At 36.1% G+C, this 27,431-nt stretch overlaps 2 protein-coding genes across 4 annotated transcripts in view; one reads left to right on the top strand and one right to left on the bottom strand.

The window, feature by feature from the left end:
• The window catches only part of LOC118271617 (rho-related GTP-binding protein RhoE), a 134,292-nt gene that overhangs the window by 86,592 nt on the left and 20,269 nt on the right, over positions 1-27,431 (top strand). For all 3 annotated transcript variants that reach the window (XM_050693851.1, XM_035587718.2, XM_050693852.1), the window contains one exon: positions 12,535-12,682. In XM_050693851.1, the coding sequence (XP_050549808.1) occupies positions 12,542-12,682 (141 nt within the window). In that variant the 5' untranslated portion in view covers positions 12,535-12,541. The remainder of the gene's footprint in view (positions 1-12,534; positions 12,683-27,431) is intronic.
• On the bottom strand, positions 5,150-6,674 carry LOC118271615 (mitochondrial import receptor subunit TOM40 homolog). The gene has a single exon (XM_035587715.2). The coding sequence runs from the start codon at positions 6,321-6,323 to the stop codon at positions 5,355-5,357; it is 969 nt and encodes a 322-aa protein (XP_035443608.1). The 5' UTR covers positions 6,324-6,674; the 3' UTR covers positions 5,150-5,354.

Raw genomic sequence — 27,431 nt, 5'->3', positions numbered from 1 at the left:
GTATTTTCCTCTAGTAAATGCGTTAAGGAAATTGTTTGTCTGTATTTTTATCGTATGGCTAAATAATAGTCGTTTTGTGAAGGTTTTCTTTTTATTATGAAGGTTTCTTCAATTTTAAACGATTTCGAAAAAAGTTGGTGTTCGGTTTTCGCGGTTTTCTAGTTTAGTATTTTTCAGATTTAGAAGGTTTTAGGTATATTACCTGAGTTAAGAATTGAGGTTCGTAATGTTACCTTTGAAGGCGGATCCTTTTATTTAAAATAAAATTTGTTACGTGTAAATTAAATAATTTGTCAGTTTATCGGAGAATGCAAACCAAATACATTTTTCATATCACGTTTCTTCCAAAAATAATATACATATTTTAGGACCTAGATCAAATGAAAGATTTATTAGACGGTAATTAACGAAAATAAGACCTAATCTTAATAAATATTAAACACTTCATTTTAGTTCATATTACTACGTCTCAGGTGGATTAAATATATTACTAGGAATAACAAATTATGAGCAAGAAATAAGTTTATTTATGGATCCGAAATATGCCCGGTCGGTGAGTGGGGTCGTAGGAAGGAAATTAAAGTAAGTACGTATCCCCTGACATTTTATATAGGTACGTACTTTAATCCAAGCTACGATTTCGTGGTAAAAAGTCGCCAACTTTAATAATAGAAATAGCAATACTTATTTGAATCTGAAGAGGGTAGGCAGAGGTGCTTACAACTCATTTAATAACGAATTATATTTTTTTGCTACTGTAATATAATTACTAAGTAATATAATTGACATTTTTTTTATGTTAAACGAGTTTAATGTGTATGGTTCTAAAGAATAAGAGTGTGTACCAAAAATCAGATTGATCTGTCGTCAGGAAAGGGGAGAAAATACAATTACAAAATTTGACTCAAACAAACAGGACAAGTTAAATAAAAACGTTTAATAAATCAAAATCAATTTCAAATCGCCAAATAACCTCGAGCAAGCGTGGTGATTAGTGATCATTTCTTCTCAGTGTGAAAAGACTTCTCTTAAAAGACTTATTGCAAAGGACTGGGTTAAGTAACCATTAAATAACACTGAGTATAACAGTAAGAGCACTATGTCACCCAACTATATAACTACATAACCGTCCAGCCCTGTATGTCAGTCTAGCCCAGACTTAGCCTAGTTTCATTTGAAGTCTAATACTTAACTGAAGCCTCACTATTGACCCAAATGCGCATCTATCATCGCTTAAGACTTACTTGATGGAGTCTTGATACTTAGAAGGGTTTATTTGGGTCAAGATTTTGAAGATTTGTTGCCTATATGTCTATAGCCTTTTGTGTTCTGCCCCTGTATTAACTCAAGACTTAAACGGCCAAAAATTAGTGCAATTAGTATTCAATCTTTATGTACATAATTACAATGCAGGGACGTAGCTTGCTGCGTACTGCCTAGCGGGTTACCGGGGCTCCGGCTCGAAAAGCAGGAGTAGGAACGGGGTGGTTTTTGGTCAGTAAGAGTCTAACAATCCCTCTCGCCTCGCCCAAGGCGGGAGAAGTCATTGGATGATTTTCCTCACAAAAAAAAAGCGTAGCGGCCTTGTCTAGCTGTGTCAATTATACGGGACCTTCTGTCACTGTCTTCAGTAAGAGTCTAACACTCCATCTCGCCTCACCCAAAGACGGGAGAAGTAACTGGATGATTCCCCCCCCTCAAAAAAAGTGCTTCTCTGCTTATACCCTCCGAAAACAACCTTTATTTACATTACTTCATAACCATTACGCAAATGTAGCAGTTACTTAAATATACTAACCGTTGTATAAACATACAAAATGTGATACGTACACTGGAAAATGAACCTTAAGTACAATATCTATTTCTCCACACGTATTTAAAATAAATCAAACTTATTAGCGGAATTCATTTCCTCTCTTCAAATGAATGTTTGGATCTTGATATGAATGTTAAACTTACGACTGAATGTACTGTGAGGTTTTCCTCAAAATCCCGATTCGGGTTGTTCGGGAAAAGGGTTTTTTAGGGAAAGTACCTGCTATACCATTTCACGGACCATTTCAGGCACAAGCGAAAGATAAGCTTAAGATTTCCTTCAAAATTAATAGAATAAAATAGTAAATACCTATACACACATCAACAGCCTATAAGTGGCCACTGCTGACCAAAGGCCTCTTCTCACACAGATAAGGTTTGAACATTAATCACCACGCTTGCTCAATCAGGGTTCGCGATTTCAAACTTATACCTAGAAATTATAAGCCTAGGTTTCCTCGCGATGTTTTCCTTCACCATTTGTCAGAGGTGTGTGGTTGGTTTATTTGAGCCAGCCAATCAGAGCACCGAACGCGCTCTCGTTTCAATTAATTTAAACGTAAAGCAAACTCGTACTAAGGGTACAGATCTATAATCATTTTGAAAACCATTTGAAAACTTTTATTCTTATATCAGACATGATTTTAATATTCGATACGGTTCTTCAATATTTTCATATAAGTACTTTCATTTTGAAATATTACGCTTTTTGCTAGAACGTAGCGAGATCTCGCTCTTTAAAAGCTCCATGCCTTCAGCTTGCATTGAGATTATCGACAAACATATTGACGTAGCAGTTTTATAAAAGTTACTTGTGTATACGATTCATATTAAAGGTTACTCTAGTTAGATAAGTGAAATTGATTTTGGTAATTTAATTAAATGAGAAATTGTCAATATAAATACTTTACTTGAAACAGAAACCGACTTTTTTGACTTTCTTGACTTTTGTAAACAATCAACAGTTCAATCTAAAATGAAAGAGTAAAAAAATATGCTCGTTTAAAAAACATAATTCAGGAAGGTATCACACTGTCTCCCAATTAAATTGGTAATATTTTACCTACGCGTAGATTTAAATATAATAACTGCCTCCCAAATCCAAAAAGTATGCGAACGCTGGATGCCTACAACTATAAGTCGCATCCAGCTAGTCAATCTGAAATATAAGAAATCCAGCAGTCGACATCTGACGATAGACATGATGATGATGATAAAATCTAAAATTTTCACTCCACATCACTTTACCCACCTCAATAACCGACACACTAAAAACTAAAAAAACAATTAAGTACTAGTTACAAAGTCGTTCGCATATTTTTGGGCACACAGACAAACAATTTTGCCTGTACGCCACGTCTTTGTGCAGCCAACAAACGGCTCTCAGCGCGGCTTAGTGCTCCGACATGCGATATGAACGAACCGACTTATGAAACTTGTGTTTCAAAGTGTAACCAGAATGATGTAGGTAGCAAATTATATTGTATTCTGGATTGTCGTTAATTGTAGTATTTTTAAACGTGTTGTGAGGTATGATTTTGTGAATTTGTCATTGTTTGATGTAGGAAAAACCAAAAGAAAGTGATCTTTGATCTGTGATAGAAATTGAAATTGGAAAGGAAAAACGTAAAAATAGGGAGTTTAGTGCAATTTTGAACGTTTTGCAGCTAATTTTGATAATTATGCAGTAAAATCGACAACTCACCCTCTATTACATGGGTCTTATAACACAAATGGTGAAAAATGGATATGTAAAGTACATTGAATAGCGGCATAACGTAACGTAATGTGCGTAATGTGTAACCTCTTCGGGAAGAGAAGGTGTGACGTTGCATAAAATCTACCAACATTCTTATATTTCTAAGAATTAATCATAACAACAGAATGAATTTTGGCACCAAGTCTACATTGTCCATAAATCCCATCATAAAAAATAAAACTCCATAAAAAACAACACAACTTTATCCACAAACAAACGAAAGAGAATTGCAGTTTCATTAACGAAAATAATTTTACCCACCACAAACACAACTCGAGTAAAAAGTTATAAAAAAAACACTCCCAAACACTCGACGCTTTTTTCCACATAATCCTTGCTACTTGAAAAAGGCACGTTTCCCTTATAATATAAAAGTGTACACATATTATGTAACTCAACCGAAATATGACGTGTTTCAACCAAGTTTCAGCCTGAAAGATTACGAACAGGGAAAACCACTTTACTGCACAGCGGTTAGAAGGCGCAATTTTTTCTTTTCTACTTTGTATTGAGTATGTAAAGCCGTGAAATGTGTTGAATGAATTAGTGATTTTAATGCAATACAGGAGAACCTGTAAATTGAAACATTATTTTAACATGTTTTCCTAACATCTTCTAACCTTGTATACACTCCTTGTATCATTGGTGCTTTTCCACCAGAGATGTGCTATGCTACGTTGCTATGGATGCGTTTGGCTTTCACCAATCATATTCATTGGTACACATAGCTTAGCACTGGTGGAAATGGACTCAGATAAGCTATGTTTTATATGGAAAGATGCGTGCTATGGATTGATACATCGCATACTCAAGCTGCGCATCTTCCTCGCACAGCTACATAGCTTAGTATCGGTGGAAACGGACACATAGTTTCATAGTTACAGCTTAGCTATTACATCTTCGTAGCATAGCTACATAGCACATATCTTATATCACCCTAATACTACAGAAACTTACAGTCCCACTATTTACGAAATAACTCAACAATGTCTTAGGAAAGCGAGTCTCTGACAGTTACTTAGTCTTCAGAACTAAAGCCCTAAATCCAACGACAGATGATCCTAAGATCAACTCCCTAGCACGCTCCATGACAGCAACTCGAAAACATTACAACAGTTGTCAGTAATTGAGAAGTAAAACTTTTATAACAACACAATTTGTCGTGTTTATTCCATCTGTCAAGATCTTACAGGGATCCAAAGTTTGTCAAAGTTATCTCTCGTTGTCATGTCTGCAACTTGTCACAACTTTCCGAGATGTTCTTCATATTTTTCCCAAAGTTTTTTATCTCAAATCTTCAGATATAAATGTAGGGCAACTTGAGTTGAGTAGCAAACTTCTTTTAGACATGACTGTTTTTTGGAACAGCCATTACATTTGGATTCTACTTTTACTTATTTATATTTAGTTAGGCTTAATGTGTATCTGTACTCTTTTTCTTGAGAGAACTGAAAGAATACGCAAGTACAAAATAATTTGTTACTATTATTTACGTTAAAAAAGATGAACAAAAAACATACCGGTCGAATTGAGAACCTCCTCCTTTTTGGGAAGTCGGTTAAAAAAACAACAAAATGATAACAAAACACCCACAAAATTTTAATAATTTAATTACATTTTTAAACCACGTAGCGGAACAAACGTTAATAAGATAAAACAATAACTAAAACCTATGTATACTTATATACAAACGAATAAATCTACAAAAATGTAAGCACACCACACCGCAGCCACGGTCGATCAGGGGGTATGTTGGACCGTGTAACTTACTTGAAACGTGCTAGAAATCCAGATTGATCCCAATCCCGAATCGAACCCGCCTTTGTTTATCAATCAGAGTACTTCCGACGAGGCGCAACACGCGGGCCTCGTTTTGCGGCTCATAAAATAGTATATCTCTTTGGAAAGTGAAACCCCCGCAGCGCTGGGAGTCAACAAATATTTTCAGCTCAGATCCGTTCTGGTAATTCTTGTGCATCGCCAGGCTCACTGTGGTCTGCCCACCTCGGCAGCCCTCGGTGATTATCGTCGCTAATCGCAAGTCTGGTGAGAACTGTTTGTAAAAACACACCTGAAAGCCAATCTTGCTAGCTGTGGAGGATAATGTGAAGCTGGGCCTGTCATACCGAGCACTGATCGAGATCTCCGGCGTCGGCGGGTACATTAGCGGCTTGAATCCAATCTCGGTCCCAAAACACACTTCGGGGAGAATTTTGTACATCCACTGCGTCACCATACGTAATGTGTTCGGGTCCACATCTCTTACAGAACACGAAACTGATCCCACAGACTTCTCGTTCTCCTTCTCAAACACAATTTCTGTTTCTGACGACACCAAATCCCTGATTCTTGACATCAGCCGCATCTGGTACTCTCCGTCGAGGCTATCCTTGTACGTAGCCGTCGCAGAACCAGACGAGTCTATCAGCAACCCTTCGTCTGTGCTCTTGGGTTCCATTTCTTTGTGAATGAGCTGGGAGTAACACCTGTAGGATTCTCTAGTCTTCCCATAGCTGTACTGTTGAACTAATTTGACTTTGTCCAGGACCTCTCTGAGAACAATGAGGCGAGCGCCAATGAAGCACTTCGGGAAAGTACTTTTCGCCTCGGCATGGATGTCACACAGCTTCCTGGTTTTGTGTCGCTGTGGTTCCACCACTATAATCTCCTTCTTCTTCGGCAGTAGCCGCTGCAGAGAGGAGACGAAGCTGCTGACTTCCTCCTTGATCTTGTCCTCGTTTATGTCCATTATAATCTAATTTATATATTATATTTTTTTTATTTATTAAGTAACAGGTCAGACGTCATTGACCTGTCTGGTTTTATTTTCGTATCGCTGAGCGTTGCCGACGTGTCCGGCCAGTCGCACGCTGCAAGGAGTTTGTTGTATTTTTAGTTGTCTTTGAGATTATATTTGACACTTCACTTAGTGCGACATGTGTTTACCTAGTACCGTTCGGATAACTGCTCCCACGTTGATAATATTGGCTACATTATTGACAAAGCCGCTGAAACAATATCCGACTCTAATATTAAATACCATAATTTCAAACAAAACCGTATAAACCTTTTCCAAATTGACAATACTGCTTTTTAACGCACAAAACAGGAACAACACTTCATTTAAACTTTCAAAACAATGCCTTAGAACACAGAAAGACAATAAATAAACAATTTAATAGCCAATTTAAGGCTTAATTTAAAAAAGGCGACACCATATCGTGTTGAACGTTTAATAATCAGGCCGTCAATCCGCCGACTGTCCATTCATGGGCCATTCATTCCCATTCATTGAAGACACAGATATTTATGCGGCCATGACTCTCGTAACAATACAGTCTACGATTATTGATGGCATGTTTCAAGGGTGTTTACATCAAGACTTGTAGTCATAAAGATGTTATTAATACATGACATACATACACAGTTTTATTGCTTCTGATAGGTGTAAATATAAGGTTTTGTATTGATAATTTTTACAGTGATACCGCCTGCGTTCCCGTGGAAAGTATCCTATCACCTAAGTCAGAAAAATCCGTTTAGTATTGATGGACATTAAACCATCGAAACTTTGACATTTATAATATTAAGCGATTTCGAGAAAAAAATAAGGTAAACCAAATATCAACAATAATATATTTCAGTGCAAATACAATTTTAAGACGCTCTTGTATCACTATAAATTCTTTATAAAATTAGGGAGATAGAACGATATTTAAGTAGTTACAAGTTAAAATTGAGTAGCATTTTAGTATTCGGGCGTTATAGTCGAAATGTTTTAGGTACCTATCACAGCAGCCGGAACTGCGGACTATCTAGCGGGTTTACCGGAGCCCCGGCTCGAAAAGCAGGAATAGGATCGGGATGGTTCATAGTCAGTAAGAGTCTGTCTAAGGCAAGTCTTTAGATGATTTTAATAAAAAAAATTCTTAATAAAAAAAACCTATCACATCAGAACCCCTATACTTAACGCATTTATTCCTTTTAATTTACCCAACAAAAGTAAACAAAATGATTGATTATCTCTCTTCGCCATCTGAGCATCGAATCTTTTAACTTTAACAATTGTACCCTTTTAGCGAATTGGTATAAATGTGACAGACAGTCGAACGGACCGATATAGGTTCAACCCCAATTTGTTTGATGAAGTAAAAGCATTTGTGCGATTGTTTGTTTTTGGGAATCGAACTTAGGTCTTAAAGGTTAAGTGATTGTAGATGGACTGATTTTAGATCTAGGTAAATGTTTGTATTGTATGTTTGTATGTGATGGTTTAGTTTTGAACTCAATTGTGTTGTGATATGGTTGATATTTCAACATCAATGATTATGTATGTGATTGATGATCATTGTTTTTAGTTCCTAGTCCTGCTTTTTGGTAGTCTGCAGCTGCGGGATTTGTACCCCTCTTGGATATAATTAAAAAGGCGTAATCTTATGTCATGATTCCTAATACATATATAGTTGGTTTTAAGACTGTTCCTGTTTCAGATTTCATAGAAAGCTTTTTATACATTTTCCTCAAAATATCAGTAATAGCTGTGGTTCATTCAAAACCAAAAGCTCCCCAAACACCATTTACCTCCTTTCTGAAAACCGAAAATTAAATTCCAAATACTAAATCCTCCTCCCATTTATTTCACAATCGCAGTTAAATCTATTCTAACTAAAGGTTATTGTAACAGTTTGTTTTTTAAACCGAACCCAAGTTAAATAAACGATGGTAGCGGATACCATAAATATAAGGTGTGAACTCCTCGACGTGTTCCCGGTTCGATACCCGAGTAGGTCAATATTTATTGCTTGCCGTGTGCCGTTTCATTCTCACTCCTATTTATTAGTCGGCTCTGTGCTGAAAAGTTCGTGTTTTCAGATCTATTTTGTTTTCTTTTGAGTAACGGAAATGTGGAAAATTGACTTCGATCTACAAAATTAGCCATGAGGTCACTGGGCCGAAAGTGACTTGTTTCTGAGACATTCAACATTTTTGGTGTGATTGAAAAGTGTCAATTTTGCTTTCAAATAGTGTTATCACTACATAGTATAAAATAAAACAAAGTCGCTTTCTCTGTCCCTATGTTCCTTTATATGCTTAAATCTTTAAAACTACGTAACGTATTTTACGCGGTTTTTTTTAGAGTGATTCAAGAGGAGGGTTATGTATAATACATGCATAATATAATATCACCATTGCACCCATGCGAAGCTGGGGCGGGTCGCTAGTTTCTAATAAAGTCCTGCTAGCAAAATAGTATAAAAGGAAATTAAGGAATTTGGTTTATGTACATATGCTAAGTTCTCTAGAAAATTAAACTTTACTCTAGTATATTTAAGGATTGAATTTAATCGTCCAATGTTTTACCATAACAAGACTCTCCCAAAGTTATTCAAAACATAATCCATACTTCAGATATAACAAATGTTTATAAATTATGACTGGCATACCCTTCCGGGTTCGATACCCGGGTCAAGCATTGTTTACAATTTCAGACCGTTTCAGTTGCTGTACGTATAACATTAAACAGATGTGTTAGATTACCCGACTGTGTAAAGGATGTGTAATGCTTTAACTAAAATAGTTGAGCTGTGAATTGATGTTAAAAATGTTTTTTTCGAATGCTGTTAAGTTATGCAATTTTTCAAAGGAGATGGATCAAAATTGCCCTACTTCCTATAACAACGTGACATATCTCAAAAAAAGATAAAAATGTATAAAAAATATTGCATACTTCGCAACTTCATTTTGACGCCTTCATATGAAAAAACTGCTATAACAATAACTCAGGCGCTGTTATGAAAAATTAGTTTTGGTCAATTTAAAAGTCTTTTTTTTTTAATCGACCTATAAATCTTTGAATGGGTACCTCTACTAAGCTAGTCCTACGGCCATAAAGTCAAGTCTCCTATCTCGGGATCATACAAACCCAAAAATATATTTTTTTAAATCAATCCATAATTTATACTCATACGGACGATTTTTCATACAGCATATTTTTATTATCGCAGTTGCCTTCAAGGTATATGTGTAGACCTTTAGTTAGCTCTTACAGCACCCACAGAAAGAATAGCGTTGGTTCACTACACAATTACAAAGCAGTACTTTACTCAAAAACCAAATTAAATTATTAGCCTAACAACAGCTCAAGAATACAATTGTAATTAATAATTCATAATCTATATTAAGTTGATGGCCGAAACCAAGTTGCTACCCCTCAACTTAAAGACCGGATTTCAGAAAGTTATTAAGTGCCACCCCTTAAGTTTCAGTTGAAATTTCAGATTTAAGACTCGTTTAGTTTCCACAAATAGCCCAGGCTCTTGAAATTAGGGATTAATTTTCATATTTTTCGAGTTCAAGGAAAGTTTCGTCTGTTAGTTAGTAAGGGGTAGATAGTGGTGGGATTTATAGTCTCTAATGCAGTAGATTCTTGGGTATTTGTTAAGTATTTCTCGAAATAATTGCACGGTATTTGATGTTAAAATAGAATTTTGCGTACGTATATGGTAATAGAATCACCCCCTATTACATGGGACTAATACATAAACACAACATAACTGGTGTGAAAAGGGGTGATGATGGGGTATGAAAATTAATGTGATGAATGATAATTCGATTTAGTCCGTAAGTTAGGTAATGAAAAAAGTATTAGACACGTATTTTTGTTTTGTCATATTACAATACTAAAATAAAACGAAACAGAGTTAAGGAGTGTAAAGTAAGTAAGTATAAAATGTATTTGTTTCCGAAAGAAAATAAAAAATACGTGTGTAATTTTTTTGGAACATGACAGACGACAAGACGAACATTAAAATAAAAATAAGCCAACCACCCTATTAGGTATTTTATAAACCCACCTCTACCCCTTCAGGGAAGGCGAAACGATATGTTTACAAACACTACAAATAAAATATCAGAACCTCAATAAAATACACTGAAACTCTCAACATTTTAACAACAAAACGGTTGATAGTTTCTATTATAAAATAAAAAAAAAAACTTTAAAAGGATTGCATTTTTATATTGTATATTCCATTTTCCGACGTCAGTATAAAGCCGAGCAAGAGAGAGAATAAAACAAAATAACTAAGTTGTGTACAAAGCAGTAATATTACTTTTTGCTCATCGATACTGAATTGCCTTTTAACCTACAAAGCTTTGCATGTAAAGGGTATAAGCAGGTTTATAAGCAATGCAGTATAGGACTAGAATCTCAAGATTTTAAGTGGTGAGATTTGTTTTTTTATACATGCAGGAGAGTCCTGATTAGAGTGATACCACGGCCTCACCGAAAACCGACGTGAAACAACGCTTGCTTTGGTTGTGTGAGTGAGGTTACCGGAAGCCCAATTATCCCCCTTCCCAATCCCAAATTCCCCAACAACCCTTAAATTCCTAACCCCCAAAAGGCCGGCAAAACACTTGTAAAACCTCTGGTGTTTCAGGTGTCCATGGGCGAGCACACTTAATATCAAGTAATCTGTCTGGTTGTTTACCGTCTTATGCTCATATAGCTTAATTTTACGTAGCAACAACTTTAGAAGGACTAAACACAAAACACACTAGATATAAAGATTAAAACACAAAACCGCCGAGCAAAGTTTGAAATTAAATTCAAGAATATTAACTGTAGTATCACAAAGAGACCTCGTAACCGAGGCACATGACTAACTGAGTTAATTGAATTAACTGAAACGTATCTCCTTGTAAATTAGTAACAGAAAGCCCGCCGTTGTTACTCATTCCCTATTAACGATCTTGTGTCGAAAACATTGTGGTTTCGGTTTTGTAATGAAGGAATATTACTTGGGCTGCCTAAATATCGTGGTTGGTGTTTGGTAACTTCGCTAAGTGGTAGTTATCTAGGTATAGATGTATCTTTGAAAGAAAACATCATCATCATCATCAACTACTTGTTTATTAAAGGCTTCTCACACGTAGAAGGTTTGAGCATTAATCACAACGGATGCTCAATGCGGGTTGACGGGTTGAGCTCAGGTTTTCTTGTGATATTTTCTTTCACAGTTTGTCAATGATGTCTAAATCATCTTACAAAGTACATGTAACTCGGAAAAAGTCACATGGTACTTGCCGTTGATAGGTTTAGAACCCACACATGAGAAATGAGTAGTTAATAAACGCTTTGACTTTGATTTTGAACAAATAAAATAATAACAAACAAAACAAAATCTTGCCTCATTACGTCACACTACATCGATAAACAACTCTTTATCTCAATATAATGTCGGAAGAGGGTAGTGAGTAGTGACAATTTTAAAATTGGGAGGGTGGAGGGTAGAAATGACTTCCCAGTACCGTGCCAAATTGCAACGTTCAACGTCAAACTGTCTTTGAGGAAATAGCGGTGTGACATAGAAACCGAGAGGAATTTTACAGTAAGATACTTTTTATTGGTTAAAATGGGTGATTGGTTGGGTGATTACTTTTATCCTTTAAGAGGCAAGAATTGAACATAATATTTTTCTAAAAAATCCGAAGGTATAACCCTTTTTTAGGGGGAATGTCGTCCAATGACTTTTCTCCTTTGGGCGAGGCGAGAGGGAGTGTTAAACTCTTACTGACTAAAAACCACCCCGTTCCTACTCCTGCTTTTCGAGCCGGAGCTCCGGTAAACCTGTTCTTACTGGTCGGGCGGCAAGCTACTCTTGCTCAATGGTCGCGGACCCACACATACGGTGACCGGAGATCGTCGCGCATTCCCCAACGCCTCGGCATTCTCGCGACGGCTGGGACAAGGTGTAGCCTAGCTGGTACACATAACATTCAGTTTTGCCAGTTATGTTACATAAGTCCCATGATGATTACCAACAATTGAATTGTGTTGAGTGAGTGTCATTGACGATAAAATTAAATGTGTACAATATTAGAATTCTGTATAATATTAGGTCTAAAGTAAACGAACCTTTTTAGTCAAATATTAACGTTGTTTTCTTCTGTTCCAGTTTAAAGATGTGGTCAGCGAAGAAGTGTTCCGACAACAACGCCAGCACTCCCTCGGCGGAGGAGGAGATCAAGGTGGTGCTGGTGGGGGACACCCAGTGCGGGAAGACCTCACTCGTCCAGAGGTTCGTCTCCGACACCTTTATTGAGGTAAGTGTACCATGACTTTGTTTTTATAACCGATTTCTTTCAATATTTAGGACCAGCTTCTGCCAGCGACTTCGCCCGCATTCCCGTGTGATAAAAAAGTATCCTATAACCCGAGTCGGCTTTTTGGGTGTTAGGAATTTGAGTATAGTTGAGGTTTCGTCTTGAGGAGGTTGGGAAAGGGGTAATTGGACCTCCGGTAACCTCACTCACACAACGAAACGCAACGGTAGCGTTGTTTCACGCCGGTTTACTGTGAGGTTATGGTATCACTCCGGTCGAGCCGACCCATTCGTGCCGAAGCATAGCTTTCCCAGTCTTTAAATTCAGGAACATTCCAATATCAATTTCAATCACAACACACCTACCTCTGTACCTATTATTATATCTAACCTGAAACCATACATTCAATAATATCTTAAACATAACACAATCATATTATAAATACGTACATATGTATAACAATTTCAAAAGGGGTAAACGACCCCTACATCAATTACACTTCACATCACCGGTAGCCTTAGTATGAGTTTATACATACAGTTTTGAACGAGAGCACGTTCGGCGCTCTGATTGGTTGGTTTATTCGAAGCGCTTCGCTTCACGCTTCCTTGTGCGAACTGCTAGGGAGTGGAACTCCTTGCCGGAGTCTGTGTTTCCTGATGTAACCTAACCTGGGTGTCTTCAAAGCCCGAGTGAATAGGTTGCTTATGGGCAGACGTGCTCCACATCATCACATCGTAGGCCGCATAATCACTTACCATCAGGCGAGATAGCGGCCAAACGTCGACCCATTAAATGTAAAAAAAGCTGGCGAATCAGAGAGCCGAACGCGCTCTCGTTTCAATTACTTTAAACGTAAAGCAAACTCGTACTAAGGGTCCAGAGCTTCAATTGAAGTACTCTCTGTCTATGATTGACATGACACGCGAATATTAATCAGATAATTATAATCAGGTATCCATCTACATATTACTTGGAATACCGAGAATTTAGTAATAACAATTAATAATCATGTTTAACGTGAATCTTGTAATTAACGTAACATTGACAGTAGTTTAATTAATGTTAAACTATTTTGACAGTTCGTGTTTGAGAGATTATAATTATTATCTGTTTTGGATTCTGAGAAAATTTAGGTAAGATGGTATAGTTCAGATAGGTACTAGTATTGTCACAAGAATGATTGTTAACTGACTTCAACAAGGTTGTTGAACCAAGTTGTTGCTAGAATTTAAGTGTCTATTATAATTAAAATGATGGCCTAAGTTCCAAAATGTTATAAATAGTAGAAATATTTACACTGACGATTGAATGAAATAAAGGATTATGTATGTTTTTTATGGTATAAGCCGGTAAACGAGCAGACGGATAACCTGCCGCCGCCTCGGACACCCGCAATACCAGAGGTGTTACAAGTGCGTTGCCGGCCTTTTGGGGGTTAAGAATTTAAGGGTTGTTGGGGAATCGGAGATTGGGAAGATTGGGTAATTGGGCCTCCGGTAACCTCACTTACACAATGCAAGCGTTGTTTCACGTCGGTTTTCTGTGAGGCCGTGGTATCACTCCGGTTAAACCGGCCTTTTCGTACCGAAGCATGGTTCTCTCACACTTAACGTAATGTAGGATTGTGTGTATCTATGTAGCTTGTTCCGAGACGTAACCTTATCTCAGTCAACCACCATAATTATACCATAACATACGATAGTCACAGATTAAATTTCACGCGCGCTAATTCCCATCAGTCGACTGACAGTTTTGACTGACGGTTTGACGCCTCTCGCCAAAATTACGACGCGGAGTAAACACATATTTTCGTTAAACAACGCATCGAGAACGGGACTGAGAGATGAAAATGTCATGGTAACAGTGAAATTACTTTTTTTTGTGTTGATTTTCCTCACTTTTTTCTTTTTTTAGACGTTTGAATGATGTGTTTGTGGAGTATGAACGTAAGGAGTACTTACTTCATTCTTGTATATGTCTACGTCATATTATGTAAAGTTGTTTTGAGTAGTAGTACATTTGTGTGACGAGACGAAAATTGCCACTATTAATAGCAAATAGTAAAAAAGTGCGAATGTATTTTTTGATTTACACTTCCTACTTACCTCTGGGAATCTCATATTACTGGATCTTCAAGAATTCCTCACACAGTCATATTTTTCTAATTATTCATTCTTTACATCTATTTCAAAATGTAGGTACTAGTACTAGTAAAAGTCATAAATATTAATAGCGAAACAAGCTATGATAGAATACAATCCTCTATACGAATGCATGCAATATCTATTCACCTATAGTTGGGTCATAACAAACGTGCGAAGTGTCACGTCAAAAAAATGTGACTATCCTGCACAATTAGCATAAGTGTGAGCGACAAATCTGATTAAAGTGACTTATGACAGTTCACACGTTTGTATTCACCCAAGTATAATAATAATTCTTAACAGTTTGATCGACACCTCAATTTTGTTTTCACAGAACATTAAAAACAGCACTCCTGATCTGTATACTCTATGGTCGAAGCGACGAAATGAAAGGAAACGTCAATGAGTTGTCAATGTCATTGTCAAGTAGTATTTGACATCAATAAATCTTTGCTTATTGTTTTTTCGTGTGTATTTTCGTCAATAAACTGTCTGTCAGTCAGTCAGTGGTTGATATTTGTTTTCTGTTTATTCTCTATTGATATTAGGCTTCGGTGAACTGTCGATGTTATTGAATTGTGGTTTGATGTGTGAACGGTAGTTATTTATTTATAGAGTTTGGTTTTTGTACCGGGGTTTAGTTTATATTAAACTGACTGCATGGTTGGCGCAGTGGCTGGGCACCTAACTGTTGTACAACGTGTTGCAGGTTCGATTCCCAAAGCAACACTTTGTGTGATCCACTGGATCCACAAATTGTTGTTTCGGGTTTTGATGAGATGTTTATGTGAAATTGCATCTTTATACCTACTACGCAAGAGCAAATCCTAGTATGGGACAAAATATAAAGATCAATTTTCATTTATTGCTACCATATCGGTTAATAAATAAACACAATTGAACTTAATATTAAAGACTTTCTTTTATTTACTCAAAGAAAAGTAAGCATATCACTGTCATATTCACTCTTGAACTAACGTCACGTATAAAGCATCGCAATATGCGTCAACAAAAGTACTCTGACAGCTCATATTTTAACCCTTTTTTAATAAAAACCTGCTTGCTATGTTTTCGAGAATTATAAATGTGATTGCCGAACAAGAGTTCATTTACCTATCTCAGGTTGTTGAAGACTTAGTTAAAGAATGGAGTCTGGAATAATGCCTGATTAGACTAACCCTTATTACATTTTAACTCATAAAATAACTGAAAAAACTTATATGCAGTTATTGTAACCCCCTTCGGAAATTAAAAGGTTAATTTTACGTTACTAAAAACGTCACATTTACTGTGAAATACCGAAACAGGTTCCATTAAACGTGAGAAAACGAAAAGGAAACAATTTTAGTTAGCATAATCCTAAAACAACATCCTGTATAGTTACCCCTTTCGGGAGGTATAAGTAGTAATAAGAAAGGATTGCTACGGCAAAGCTGCATACATATAACCTGAAGAGTTTGTTTGTCTATTTGTTTGAACGCGCTAAATCAAAGTCTAAGCACTTATTTTAATTAATCCTTAACTTGTCACCTTTGAAACATGATATCGTCTGTCCGTCAGTGAAGCTAGGTGCTCGTTCCAAAGAATAGCTTCGAATGAAGAAGAACGAGCAAGAAACCCCGAGCTAATCTTTGGAACTACTGCTTCGATTAAAAAAATGTTTTCAAGTTGTATAGTCCATTTATCGAGAAAGGTTCTAAAACATCACGCTACGACCAAAACGAGCCGAGTAAAGCGGGTGAAATCGCACGCGAAACAATAAGAAACTATACGTATATTTTCTTTGAAATTTGAATGATATTCTGAGTTATGACGTCATATTTGGACAATCATCCAAGAAAGAAGTCATTGGATGATGTTCAATGTTCCCTTATGTTCCCTTCTTGGGCGAGACGAGAGGGAGTGTCAGACTCTTCCTGACCAAAACCAACCCGTTCCTTCTCCAGATTTGAACCCCGGTAACCCGGTAGGTAGACCGCAGCTCCGCTACAAAAATATTACCTAAAAAAGACATAGGTAAGAAAACTATGTTTACTTCACTAATTCCTAAAATCGTGTTCAGTAATCTGTACGGTCATTCATGTAAGTAAAGTAAGGTGTGTCCCTTGCTCCTAACTCCGGATCCACACGACAGGATGTTTATCTAGGACGAATACGAACATACGTCGTGTTGCTGAGTTTTTTTTTTTTGTTATTTCTTTTTGCCCTCTTTGACGGGCGAGGTGTGTCATTTGGTCTTTTTTTGTTTTTGGTTGTTGTCTATGGTAATTAGAGGTGTTATGTGTGTGGTTCCTTATGTTAAGATGTTGTTGTAATTAGTAGCGAGTTCAGATTTTCTTTCGGGGTATTTTTGATTGGGATCATAGGACCGGTGAGGCAATGGTTACATCATAGATATAACTAAACGAATCCTGAAAAGAGTCTTCAAAATCCTGAAAATTTGCAATCAACCACCTGTATCGCCTTCAATTATTCGGTTTTTCGAGCCTTAAGTTTTCAGTTGAATGTATTATTTTACGTGGAATAACTACCATTTGTAACATAGCATGTTAAACCAGGTGACAGCGACTTTGACGTTGACAGCGAAATGTCAGATGTCAATAGATTTTGTATATAAACGGATTATTTTTTTGGATCTCACCCCTTTTTCTCTCAAACCTCCACGTCAGTACATTGTACACAAGTAAGAATTGGCAAAGAACTATACTACTTGTGTACAATGTACCGACGTGGACTAAGAGTTTTACCAAAATACAATACAACATCTGCGCTCCAATAGTTACCCTCTTAAAGTGTTACCATCAATTTCTAACATCAAACACTAAATCTCACTTACCCACTCATTAGAACAGGGACGTACACAGGACATTGATTGTCACAAAAAATATGGCCGCTTTACACTGCTGGCCAGACGAGAACAAATGGCAGAATCACAATGCAATCTAGCAAATTGACACGGCATTGGAATACGTGCTATCAATTTTACGGCCTAACATCGAGAAATTAATCTCAGAAGTGTAATAGATAATGAATTAGTAGAAAGAGATTTGGACTATATTGGTGTTATTTTAATAATAAGTCATTAGTCCGAGTTAAACCAGATAATTTCTATCTCCAACCCGTTGATCGTTATTCAGAGCTGCGGGTTACTACCTAGCGGGTTTACCGGGACTCCGGTTCGAAAATTAGGAGTAGGAACGGGGTGGTTTTTAGTCAGTAAGAATCTGACACTCCCTCTCGCCTCACCCAGGACGAGAGAAGGCATTAGATGGTTTACCCTTTTGAAACCTAACAGTCCATTTTTGGACTATGGGCTTCCAGTATATAAGAGGGGTTTGCCACAATCTCCATGCACGGTAGGCAGGTTACAGATCGTATAAAAAGATAATTGTGTCACTGAAACTATATTAACTAGTTAGACACACTCAAATTAAAAAAAAACCAATCCACTTTCAGTACCAAACCTTCTGCCGTACGTAGCTTTTAATCTAAAATTTTTACCCCGAGTTCCGATAGCATTTTTTGTTTGACGTTTGGCGTAGGTATTTATATATATACATATATATATATGTATGTATATGTTTAGTGATGAATGGAGTTCAGCGCCTATCGTATTCAGGACGGGTATCGCATGAATTTCAAATTGGACCAATCTATCGATGACTAAAAGTTAGAAAAACCGATTCCAATGTTGTAAAATGCTTTTTGCTATGTTAAGGTTGATGAAAATGCCTTTTGTAGCACGAATATTTATAAAATTGTAAGCCTTATATCACACTTAAACTCGATAATTTAAAATATATGGTATAAGCCGGCAAACGAGCAAACAGATCACCTGATGGTAAGCAATCGCCGTCCATAGACACCCGAAACACTACAGACGTTACTAGTGAGTTGCTGATGGCTTACCGTAAGGTAATCCGTCTACTCATTTAACTTCTATTTCACAAAAAAGGTAACCACTTACTTATATACTGATTAAAAAAAACAATTATTTAAAAGAACGAACGAAAGAATTATTCCACCATTTTCCACCCTAGCAAAACAACATCATTGAGCAGAAATAGTGGCAATAAAAAAGTTCAGCTGGTACAAAAATAAAAAGGTAGAATTTGAGTGACCCTCCTACCTCACGTATGTACAAATAAGTAAGATTTATAGAGGAAATGCGAACGGAAAGGGATACTGTGAGCACCACACGAGACCGGTCAAGAGTGCTCAAGAGGTAGTAAGGAGGGTGACTGTGTTTTACGCCGGTGTATAGGATAGTCCTGGGCTATAAAACGTAAGTAAACTGTTTGCTGTTATTTTCTTCGATAGAGTAAAAGAGGTGCAAATCCATTTTTAATACCGACTGGTATTTACACGTAAAATAATGGCTTCTGACAGAAGTTGAGTATTTGTTCTTTTTTTCTAAAATTGACTATTTTCCGCGTAGAATAGCCTTTTTAAAAGAAACTGTATTTTTCTAAAATTAAATCGGTATAAGTTACTTCTTAGTATATCAGCTACCTGCTCAATAAAAGTTCCGTCAAAATCAGTCCATCCATTTCAAAGATCAAACAGACAATCATAAAATTGAAAAAAAGCGGCAGGAATATTTTGGTGTATGTATTCAATATTCATATTCAATTTTATTATCAATTCAATTTTATTTATTGCTACTAGACTAGATATGTTTATTTGTATACCTTTCATAAGTCCAATGTATTAGCATTTGACATTGCTATGCCATAGCTGGAGTAACCAACTTTGAGTCTTAAAGACTACGTTTTAATTCTAAAATATAGTCTTAAAACAAAATCTACATTTCAATATCACTTATTTTTCATCCCTTTCAAACTATTTACCAAATAAATATCAACAAACATTATTTACACAGCAAAACTTTGAACAAAATAGAAATCAATCGTTCGATCCTAAATCTACAAAATAGTTATAAGTTTCATTGATTTTGAATGCCCAAAATATCAACAGTTCTGTTTTCAATGGGGCATAAAAATGATAGTCAATATCAATCATACGACTGATTGAACACTGATCCATCGAGTAGAATATACAGAATACAGATACTTTTTTATTCCATAAATAATATCGTAACGAAATGTTGGCAACACTGCTTGACAGATGTCATTGGATACTGTTTGATCCGAATGTGTGTTTCTTTTTCAAAAACTTTGTCTTGTCTTAACTGACGGGTCTTTGAAACTATTATTTTCAGTACATTAAAATATGTATCGTTATGAGTGCCACTGATTTCATTCTCTTACTTTTTATCACTCACTTAAAACATTTGTGAAACTTTTATAAACTCTCGAATAATTTTTCCTTGCTCATTTTTTACCCCTCTGTTTTTCAAAAAATCTAAACGATAGGTTTTTTTATGGGACAAGCCCGCCCTAAAATCCCAAACCGCCGCAAGTAAGCCAAAATCTACAGTAGATACAATCATGAAATCACGCGAACGAAGTTTCAGGGACATGAATAACTGTCTTCGATCCCGCAACGAAATAAATCAGAAGAAATTATTACAAGAAAAGAAAAGAAAATACGTTATTAAATAAAAATTCATCTCACCTCTCTTAATATATCATCGTTACCCACTAGTAGGTACATATCTTCATGAAATATACAACCTGTATTCTAGTCAAGGCACTACATATTTTCTCGAAGCATAATAATATTTTTACTTAATAAAAATATGTTAGGCATTCAGCCATCTTGGGTCATAAATTCCTATTTTGTCCGAGGAACTCGTCTAAGCTTGGCTACTTAGCCTTTTGATAAAGAATCTTAGCAGAATAAAAATAAGTAACCTACTAGTCAAGAAGTTGGAAATTTATGGAAGAGTAAATAAAGAAGTAAATATGTGTGTTTATAAAAAACGAAAGATGGTTCTTAGATTTTTTTTTAAGAAGGGATTATGGATGGTAAAGTGTAAAAGAAAAAACTAAGTGTGTGATGAGATATCGTCTGATACGAATCGTAATAGTAGGTCCTTAGTCTAGTAACTTAGACATAAATATATTAACTGAGAAATTGAGACTGTTAACCGACTTCAATAGAAAGGAGGTTCTCCTTAAGTTTGTGCACGATTATCTCGCGTTTGACTGACCTGATTGGTTTTCAGCATAACATTTTTCAGACTTAGGAGAAGATTTTAGGGATATTAACAGACTTAAAAATAATGGAGGCGGTAAAAAAGAAAACTAAAGGCCCTTTTAAAAAAAACTGTTTAATTTTGTACTATGTTTGACCTCTGTTTACTTAGAATTAGATTAGATGTGACATTAAATTATGTAATCTTACATTTCAAAGTCCCGAAGCCTAATAAATTAAGTATTATTTAGAGAGCAATGAGATCTACTAAAAACAACAAAATCAGTTGGTGTGATCAACTTAAATTTATTTGTAAAAGTAATTACATCATTATAAAACAAGCTTAGAGGCAGACTTTATAAAATCATGTAAATGCCTTATTAAAAGTAGATTCCAAATTTAGAACATCAATAAATCAATATTTCGACACGGTTCTAAGAAATTAGTCTAGACTCAATTCAGTAATTAACTATTAAGTGCAAACATTAGCTGAACAGGGGGCTTATTACGAGAACGAGAGGGCGATTGGCGCTCTTATTGGCTGGTTCATTCTCACCGACCAATCAGTACCCTTGTATCAGTTTGCTTTACGATTAAAGTAATCGAAACGAGAGCTCGTTTGGCGCTGTGATTGGTTGGTTCATTCTCACCGGCCAATCAGAGCGCCTTACACGCTTTCGATCAACGTAAAGAAAACTCGTACTAAGGGTACTGAAATTTAGAATTGTGGCGTATTGAAGATTTTACAAATTTAATCTATTTCAGTCTCAAGGATTTTCGTAATTAGAGGAGGTACTTAATTATCTATTTATGCTTGCCAATCAATTATCTATTTAACCAGTAACCTATTTATTTGGTAGGATTTCAAAAACAAGCTGTGATATGTGACATAGTTAGTTAATTGGGAAAACTGTGTATAAGTATATTAATTATATGTTTCGTCAATTAAATTTCCTCAGAAATAAGGTCTTGTCTCTTACTATACAGCAAGATGATTCCATCACACTAATATTATAAATGTGAAAGTTTGTTTGTTTGTTTGGATGTTTGTCCGTCAATAACGCTGAAACTACTGAACGGATTTTGATGAAATTTGGTTCACAGATTGGATATGAGCTGACTTGAGTGATATGATTTGTATATCACGGATACGCGGGTATTGCCGCTGGCAGAAGCTAGGCTTTTAGAAAAATCGAATACCTCATACCTATATTTGCTCCACTTCAAAACCGTTCAATATTTTTGTCAACTCGGCAATAGAGAAACGCCATTTAGATTTATAACACAAATAAATTAAGTAAGTAGCAAAATTAAAGCGAAGTGAACAGCTATCGGAATATAATTCGTACAAAGCGAACAGAAATACAATTAAACCATAAAGTTAATTAAAAAGTTTATTCCCAACGTCTTTCCGAATTACAATACGAAAGTTCCCTTTTCTCGTAAATAATTGCATTATTATATTATTTGTTATGTACCCAAAGCATTTATTTTGAGACTTTGAACGGGGCAGTAATTCAATTCTGAGATAACGACTCGACTTTATTTCTCAAAAATGTAGACACAATACCGTTCATAACCACACTTATACTATAAATGTGAAAGTTTGTTTGTTGGGATGTTTGATTTTGATGAAATATGCTATACAGACAGATACTTTTCATCTCACGGAACCGCAGGCGAAGCCGCTGGTAGAAACTAGTGGACTATAAAAGGAGTAAAGTAATGAATCTATTTTATAACAAATTTGCACAGCCATATTTCCATATTAAAGTCAAAGTCAAAGCATTCTTACTTTACATACTTCAAATTAATCCTTCATTAGGCACTTTTAAATCGTCCAATTGAATTGTCCGTCAGTCTGTCTGTCACTGAAGCTAGGTGCTTTTGCCAAAATGTTGCTTCGAATAGAGATGAACTAGGAAGAAACTCCATCATTACTCTTTTAAAAAGTGAAGTTATTCTTTTACAAATGATTATGAAATCAAACTTGCCCTATAACTACCAACCTAAACTTTATTGAGGAAAAACCCAGTTGTAAAAAGAGATTAAAATAAATCAAATGATTGTTATTTCTTCTACTCGAACTCAATAGAACCGAGCAATACCATACTGTCATAAATAAGCCATGTAACAACATTTTTTGTCAGACATTTATCCTGCAAGTAACAAATAAACTAGTCTATTCTTGTACCAATAAATAGCGGGAATAGCGAGACGCCATTTAAAAAAAATGGCGCCGACATTCCAAGAACGAACTCCGTGAAGTATGGACCACAGATAATTTATTGTTTAGTGTTTAGTAAAAATGGAATGACGTGTGTTAAGAAAGTAATGAGATAATAACATTGACAGCTTAATAGAAATTATTCTTTTGTATAGAGTGTAGTTATTTGTATTCTGTATACAAAAAATCTAGCTTGTTGCTCGATCCCAAATTTCATTAACAAAGGATCTCGGGTTTCAATTCCACGATACTTAAGTAACTATTTTAAACTTTTCATACTAAACTCCTAGTAGATGATATGCAGTCTATAATTTTGATGAGTGTGTGTCAAAAGGCTTACCCTTAGGTTTAAAATAGGAGTCCTAGGACTTATGTAATGTCGTGTCATCCTTATAAGGATAGCCAAGAGACAAGACGCTATTACCTAACACTAATAATGAAAAATCGATAACCGTGTCTGGGTTCCGTCACTAGCGTACTTGAAGTTTAAAATCTTAACACTCAGGATTATTGCGTACATTCTTAATTTTTTCATCACCCGATTGCAGACAGCACCATACCTCCTTCTTCGATGACTTCTAACTCTTAATTTAAATCGTGTATTATTTTCTTCTCCTTTGACTTTTTCCGCCTTGGGCAAAGCAAGAGGGAGTATCAAAATCTAACTGACTAAAAATTACCCCGTTCCCGATAGGTAATCCGGCACCCGGTAGGTAATCCGCAGCTTCGGAATCTTGTACTGATAAAGTGGACAGTATCTCTTACAGACTAGCGTTTGCTTAGTTTTGCTTGGACAGTATAATAACCACATAAAAGTACACACATACTCTCACTAAAGTAAAACATCATAACACAAAAATAAAATGAATACGTACATTCTTCCTAACTTAACAATGACAAAAAAAATATAACAACAGCAACAAAAACTCCGCACCCCACCGCCCTCTATTAAACAACCTCGTAAAATGAATAACAGTCAGAGTTGCCCCATTAAAATTGACCGTTTTCCCCGAATTCTCTCGCTTAAGTGCCAAATTCTGTGGAGTTTGTAATAGATCACTTCCTTAATACGAGTGTGCCGGTCGCGGCCCATTCAGGCTGGGTGGTAAAGTGGTGGTAAACAGTTAATTCTCCTTGGAGGTGTATCCGGGGTTAAATTGGTGTTACCCTGCGTTTATGGGGTTAAGTTTTGTTGTTTAGAATAGTTATTGAGGGTCAGTATTCATTTGGAGCTGATGAAATAGAAATAGTGATATAAATTCAATCGAGGGAAGTGGAAACTATCGTTTTTTTTTTCTTCTCCTTTAGTGATATCTTCTGATTTGTTTCGTTGCGGGGTCCTAGACAGTCTATTCATGTCCCTAGGTTACGCTGGACTTCAGTGTTTTGGTGTTTTCCTGGTTGTATCAACTGTAGATCCTGGCTAACAGGAGTTGCAGCGGTACGGTTATGGCGGGCTTGTCTAAAAAATGGAACGTTGAGTTTTATTTTTGGCTGCAATAGCTTCTACAGTCTCACTATATTGAGTCTATACCTATATCTCACCATATAAATATATAATGAAAATATATAAGTTACATCAAATAATAATTACTATTCAATTAAAAAGTGTTTTCCCCGCTTTCATTCACTAACTCCACTAAAAACAAACCGAAGCGGACACAATAATTACATTTAACATAAAATCGCTTTTTAAAAACTCCTGCAACACAAAATACAACGTACGTGCTGATTGCCTTCGCAAACACTCCAACGTTTCCGAACTAAATCTACACAGGGGAGGGATTCCCACCATTTTATTTTACAACCGTGTTACACAAATCTAGACTTTAAATTAAAGGGAATAAGGTTTTCAAATGTCAACGGTAAGCTTGCTGTCGCTTACCTGTTTTGTTCTCATTGGTGTATGCAGCAGTGATTAGCCTTTTTGCTCATACTTTGTTCCTGAACGCAGCCACAACGAGTAACAGAAAACAGACTGATTTTGAGGCGAAAAAAGCGCGGGTAACTTTATCTCTGGAAATGTTTTTTTCTTTTTCGAATGGAAAGCGAGATTTTAAGAGAGAATTAATTTGGATTGAATTTTAATTCAACGTTCAGTATTTTTTGCGTTTTTTGTGAAATCTTTTTCTCTGGACGATTTAGATTATCCAGTTTGAGTGATGAATGGCTTCTGTTCACAATGCGAATTGTCGACGAATCTGACTGTTTGATCCAAGCTAAAAATAGTTTTAAAATAACCTTTGGCTGAACACTCGCTTGTGACATATAAATTCTCCAATAAATATTCGATCTATAACGCACATTTAGCCATTACTTTTTGCAGTATAATGACCTATTTTAAACGAATTTATTAGCTAGTAGAGCTGACAACACATTTTCTATGATTTACGCAGTACATAATGTTATTTTGCATATCGAACCGTGATATTTTATTATATGACGTAGAGTAAATCACTCCGCTGTGGTATCGCGGCCATAAATAAAAGAACAACGCATAGAGTAAAAATAAAAGTTGTCTAGTTAACCATAGAGTGGTACTCTAGTTTCTATTTTAGTCTACGGCAATATGGTGGTACAATCGCCGCCGCCCATGGACACCCGAAACACCAGAGGCGTTACAAGTACGTTGCCGACTTTTTAGGGTTTAGGAATTTAAGGGTTGTTGGGGATTCGGGGATCGGGAAGGAGGAATTAGACCTCCGGTAACCTCACTTAAAACCAAAACATGTCATGACAAAATGTTTAGGTATTTTATAGATTATTGTTTTAACATTTTTCATTGTTTTAACAATAATCTATGAATCAATGAAACTATTTGCATAAAAATCACAGCATAGTTCGGCAGACAGGCAGTTATTACTTCCATTCCATTGCGGTTCATTTACTACCAATGGCTCCCACGCTACCATTCACTCAAGTGCATTCATTACATCGTGCATTTAAAGGAAAACCAATATTCATTGACTTGTCATTTCCTACCTGCGATAAAAGGAGGTAGGTCTACACAAAACGGTTTTGCGGACCGCCGACGACGCTCGCTTCCCAACTGACGGTTTCTGGGCAAAAGATTTTTTTGTTATTGAAAAAAATGTCTTTCGCTTCAAAGCAAGGAGTCTGAATTTGAATAGAGGAACGGTTTTGATAATTTTGTGGAATATCTTTGAATGGTATGTTGATTTGAATGGGCGTCAATGGCGGGCACTGTGATGTTTGCGTTTGCAGCGAATGCAATCAAAGGACTGTCGATCAAGTGGATACTTAACTTTGTGAATGCTTGATTTCTTGGATAGTTTTGCATTTCGATTTTTTACGAGACTCAAGTTTAGTCTACGAGGCAGTTACATAGTAAATAAACTTCACAATTAGACTTTCCATGATCAAAAAATACTTTTATATTGCTTTTCCACCAGTGATGTGCTATGCAACTGTGCGAGGAAGATGCGCAAGCTACGTAAGCGATTTATCGATAGTAGAATAGCCATCCATAGCACTCATTTTGCCATCTTTCTATACAAAAACATAGCCTAGCTGAGTCCGTTTCCACCAGTGCTAAGCTATGTGTACCAATGAATATGATTGGTGGAAGCCAAACGCATCCACACTCACGTAGCATAGCACAGTTTTGAAGAAAAGTACCCTTTAGTTTCTATCAGTTCTACATCTATGTAACTACACGTTACATTACGCATTCTGCCTATCTCTTGAAGGTTATTTAAAATATAAAATGTACCTAATGTCACGTTTTGTAACTAAAAAAATGAATTATTCATACAAACTCAATTTACACCTACATTTTAGACACTAAAACAGAACATTTGGCTGAATATCAACTACTTACAGTCTTTTGATATTCAAAAAGTATGCGAATAACCATAAATTGAAATACTTAGCAACCATGTGAAATACTACAAATTTATGCCGACATTCATTGTCTTCAAAATATATGTAGATGCTTGTATAACTAAATTGAACAAACTTTTGCGCACTTACTTACGTACCGCCTCGCACGCTCTCTCTCAAACTTGGGAATATTCATACTGGCAATGTACAAATTACGGCAACATTTATTATTAAGTAAATAAATATTCCGACACTGTACGTACCTACAGTTAAAATTTACGATGTCAGTGAATAATTTGATGGCAGAATTAAATGAATGCTTGAAATGATTATTAGGCTGAATGAGCTATTTTCCTTGGTCCTTGGTGCGGGCGCGGCAAAGTGATAACGTTTTGCCGCCAAATTTTGACAGTTGACATTTTAATGGCTGTTT

This window comes from Spodoptera frugiperda, chromosome 5 (assembly GCF_023101765.2).
Source record: "Spodoptera frugiperda isolate SF20-4 chromosome 5, AGI-APGP_CSIRO_Sfru_2.0, whole genome shotgun sequence".
NCBI lineage: Eukaryota > Metazoa > Arthropoda > Insecta > Lepidoptera > Noctuidae > Spodoptera > Spodoptera frugiperda.
This window is presented reverse-complemented; position numbering and strand designations above follow the sequence as displayed.

Coding starts and splice junctions, on each gene's coding strand:
- LOC118271615 (XM_035587715.2), bottom strand. CDS start 6,323: ATGGACATAAACGAGGACAAGATCAAGGAGGAAGTCAGCAGCTTCGTC.